Genomic DNA, 4,128 nt, shown 5'->3' on the forward strand with positions numbered 1-4,128 from the left:
ACAAGAAGCTATGACATCTTCATCCTCCAGGCTGGAGGAAGCTCAGGGCTCACAGCAGAGTCCTCCACGCCGTCCCCCTGCCCTGGGCAGTCTCCTTGTTGCCAACTCTCCTTATTTTTCAGCTGCTCTGACCATTAATCAGAGCCACTCCTCCCTCTGGAGCTGCCAGTCCCCATCCAAATGGATTTTAGATGTTTGCATCATGCTCTGGTCTCTTTGCTTTGCACCTCGAAAAAAGTCCCAGTGCTGCAGGGCTTGGAGGTGACACCTCAGTGAGAAGGTGGCACTGCCAGGGATGATGTAGCTGTGGGCAGGCAGGACCAGGGCTGTGTGCATGGAGAGGAGCCCACCCTGCTCTGAGCTGCTTTGGTGGTGACACTGAGCTGTGCTGAGGGCTTGGGGACACTCCTGGCCCTTCCAAGGACATGGGCCACCTCTGACATGTCTCTCCCAGCAGATGTAGGGAGGAAGGCAAGGGGTGATCTCTGTCCCAGGAGTGGGGCAGGTCAGACAACGAGCCTTGGGGCTACTCCAACTCCAAGGGCAGCTCCCAGCCCACAAACATGAAGCGAGAGAAGGATGAAAGACACCGTCTGCTCCATAAACATCTCTGTTGATAGAAAACTCGGCCTTAGAAGATGGAAAAACCCCTAAATCACTGGGGAACCGAAGTTCTGCTTCTCGTGGGGTTGACTCTGGCCACGGGTTGGGTTTGCTCGGCTCAGAGCTCTCCGCTCCACCTGGGCACAGTATTTCTCAGGGATGCCAGTAGCTCTGTGGAGATAAAAAATCATCAGGAACCTTGTGCTACACCAGAGCTGAGCTTTAGAACCACGACCCCAGAGCAGATCCTGTTTGATGAGGATGCAAAAGTACCTCTGAGGTCACCCTGGAGGTCAGGAGATGATGGGAAGCCAGGAAGGATTTTAGGATATGTAAGGAACTAAAGCAGTTACTGAGAGCACCATCACCTGAGCTCCTGCATCTTCTGCTGCTTGAGCTGGGCGATGCGCTGGCTGCGCTGACGGGCTTCCTCCTCCAACCTCTGACCCTCCTGGAACGCGGCCGCTCGCTCCTGCACCAGCTGCTCCTCACGCTCCCGAATCTGCCGCTGGACTTCCTTAACATGGGCCAGCTGCCGACCTGCCCTCCGCTCTTCTTCCACCTTCTCCTTCTCCATCTGCTCCCGTTGGAACCTACAGGAGATGAAAAGTCCCACCTCCAGCCCCCTGCATGTGCTGATAACCCACCTGTGGGGTCTCAACCAGCATCAGAGATGATGCCAGGACCCACCACAGCAGCCCCTTGGTCCTGTTCCATAAGGCAGAGCTCGGCCATCTCCTCCTACCAGCATCCTTCTCACCTGAGGATCCTCTCAAACTCATCCCGGTCCTGCTGCACGTGCACGGCCATGCTGTGTTCCCGCTGGGCAATCTGCTCCAGGCGGCTCTTCTTCAGCATCTGCTCCACCTCAGCCTTCCTCTGTGCCATCTCCTTCTCCTTGCGCCGCCACTCGCGCTCCGCAGCCTCTTGGCTACGCTTGGCCCTCAAAGCATCCTGCTCAAGAGGGACAGAGGTGATGCTGGGAGGGTCCCTGGAGAGCTTTTCTCCTTGGGGAGGTGTGGAAGCACTTGGCTGTGAGGTTTTTTTTCCTCTCCCAGTGTCATGGCCAGCACTGCTCCAGGACATCACCTGCCTCTCAGTGCTGGTCCAAGACTTGCAACACCCCCAAGTAGACCCACCACATCTAGAGGAGCTTTGCTGGGGTGGTGATGAGGAAAGTGGTGAGTGAGCCAGCACAGGAGCACATCACCTGCCAGCAAGACACTCACCTGCTCTGCCTGGTGGTCCCGGGCCCTCTCTTGTAGTGCCCTCAAGCGTGCTATCTCCTTCTCCTTCTCCTGACGGATTTTTTCCTGCTCAGCTTCCAACTTGGCCTCACGTTCCTGTGTAGGACAGAACCTCGTGGTAACAACCTGCTGCCTGAGGAACCTTGTGCCAGTACCACACACGCTCCATCCTGTTACCATTTTCTGCCTCTGGTACTCAAGGACTCGTTCATCTGCCATCCTCTCCTGCTCCCTCTGCTCCTCCTTGAGCCTCTGGTTCTCATCGTTGATACGTTTAATCTCAGCCTGGATCTTCTTCTGTTGCTCCTGTTTCCTCTCCAAGTCCTGAAAATGGTGTTGACTTCCTCAGCACTGGGTCATCCTTCCAACATGGTGAAAAATCCAACTCCAGTCCCCATCCTGGCTCCCCTGGTGGGTCACTGGATGTACCTTCAGGTCCTGCATCTTCATCTGCTCCAGCTGCCGCAGCATCTCCTGAACCTCCTGGTACCGCTGCTCGGCTTTCAGAGCTCTGTCCTCCGCGTTCTGCTCCATCTGCTTCACAATCTCCTGTCTCCCTCTGGAAATAAGAGAGTGAAAGGTTTCCCACCAGCTCCATCCCACTCCCAGAAGCAGAAATGCTGCCATGGACATTGGGTGGTGTTGTCTGCTGCCTTGTTGCTTCCACATCCACTCACCATGACTGGGAGATGAGCTGTGGTGTGAAACCAGCAGCCCACAGGTTATCCCAGCTCCTGCACAAAGCTTGGGAAGAGGAGAGATGCCTCCATGGGCAAGAGGGACCTTATTACAAACCTGATCAGCTCCTGCTTCCTCCTGCTCTCCAGTTCCTCCTGCATCTCGTTGGCTTTTCTCCTCTCCACCTCCATCATCGTGTCCAGGCGCTTCTCTTCTTCCTCCATCTCTTTCGCGATGAGCCGCTTCTCGAGGATCTGGGCGTCGCGGATCATGTGGCACTTGGCACCGAGGATCAGCTGTGGGGACAACAGGTTTCCTTGGTCTCTGAGCCAGATTTGGCAGAGGAATCAGGGACAGACACACAGATGAGGAGGGAGAAAAGGAGAGGAGAAGGGAAAAGCCTGGAGTAGCAACAAGTAGAGCAGGGGTTAGGTCTGGAGGGGTGAGGTGAAGCTCATAGGAGCTCTCAGCAGCCTGTCTGAACAGGTAGCTCAGGTGGGTCTCAGCACCTGCAGAAGGTCCTGCAGTGCTGGATGATGTGAGGGAACACCCAGCCCTACCTCACTGAACTCCTTGATCTCATCTTCCTGCTCCATGCGCATCCTGTTTGCCCGCTGCAGCAAGTTCTGGGCCCGTTCCTGAGCCTCCTCCTCCAGCTCGTTCATCTTCCCCTTCTCCTGCTGCAGGACAGCATTTTGCTTCTCCATGTTCTTGCTCAGCGCATCCTGAGGGGACAGACAGGACCACTGAAATCTGGATGCTCTCCTGGGACAACCCAGTGAAGCTGAGCTCATCCAAGGGTGCTGTGAAGCAGCTGAGCTCATGAGGGACACGTTCCACTGCACCGTGTCCTCAGCATGGAGCTGTGGACCACGACAGGCTCCTCCAGCCACGGCACAGGGGTTGAGTAGCCCCCTCCCACACCCCGTTAAGATGTCCCACTCCCTTTGTGGGGTGGCAGAAACACAGCACAGAGACTTCACTGCAGCATCTGAGGTCACCGTGGGCTGGGGGAGTGACCAGTGTGGGATTGATGGACGTGACCAGTGTGGGATTGATGGACGTGACCAGTGTGGGATTGAGGGATGTGACCACAGTGGGATTGATGGATGTGACCACAGTGGGATTGAGGGATGTGACCAGTGTGGGATTGATGGACGTGACCAGTGTGGGATTGAGGGATGTGACCAGTGTGGGATTGAGGGATGTGACCAGTGTGGGATTGATTCACTGCAGCATCTGAGGTCACCGTGGGCTGGGGGAGTGACCAGTGTGGGATTGATGGACGTGACCAGAGTGGGATTGATGGATGTGACCAGTGTGGGATTGAGGGATGTGACCAGTGTGGGATTGATGGACGTGACCAGAGTGGGATTGAGGGATGTGACCAGTGTGGGATTGCTGGACATGACCATCATGGGATTGAGGGATGTGACCAGAGTGGGATAACTGGACATGGCCATCCTGGGACTGATGGACACATCAAAACATGGGTGAAAGAGTGAGGAAGGTGGTGACAGGGACAGCCCAGCTGCTGTGTTCTCTGACCTACAAGGTTGGCTCTACCTGGGCACATCCACCTCCACCCACAGCCCGGGAC

The 4,128-nt window shown here is 56.0% G+C and overlaps 1 protein-coding gene across 1 annotated transcript in view; it reads right to left on the reverse strand.

The window, feature by feature from the left end:
* Positions 1–650: 650 nt before the first annotated feature.
* CFAP45 (cilia and flagella associated protein 45) overlaps positions 651–4,128 on the reverse strand; it is a gene marked incomplete at its 5' end in the record, with an annotated part of 6,456 nt that continues 2,978 nt past the window's right edge. Inside the window, 8 exons of the mRNA XM_010171206.2 lie at positions 651–774; positions 972–1,196; positions 1,364–1,557; positions 1,833–1,946; positions 2,028–2,174; positions 2,280–2,409; positions 2,646–2,824; positions 3,089–3,253. Of these exons, the coding sequence (XP_010169508.2) occupies positions 651–774; positions 972–1,196; positions 1,364–1,557; positions 1,833–1,946; positions 2,028–2,174; positions 2,280–2,409; positions 2,646–2,824; positions 3,089–3,253 (1,278 nt within the window). The remainder of the gene's footprint in view (positions 775–971; positions 1,197–1,363; positions 1,558–1,832; positions 1,947–2,027; positions 2,175–2,279; positions 2,410–2,645; positions 2,825–3,088; positions 3,254–4,128) is intronic.

This window comes from Antrostomus carolinensis, unplaced genomic scaffold (genome assembly GCF_000700745.2).
Source record: "Antrostomus carolinensis isolate BGI_N321 unplaced genomic scaffold, ASM70074v2 scaffold33360, whole genome shotgun sequence".
In the NCBI taxonomy this organism is placed as follows: Eukaryota; Metazoa; Chordata; class Aves; order Caprimulgiformes; family Caprimulgidae; genus Antrostomus; species Antrostomus carolinensis.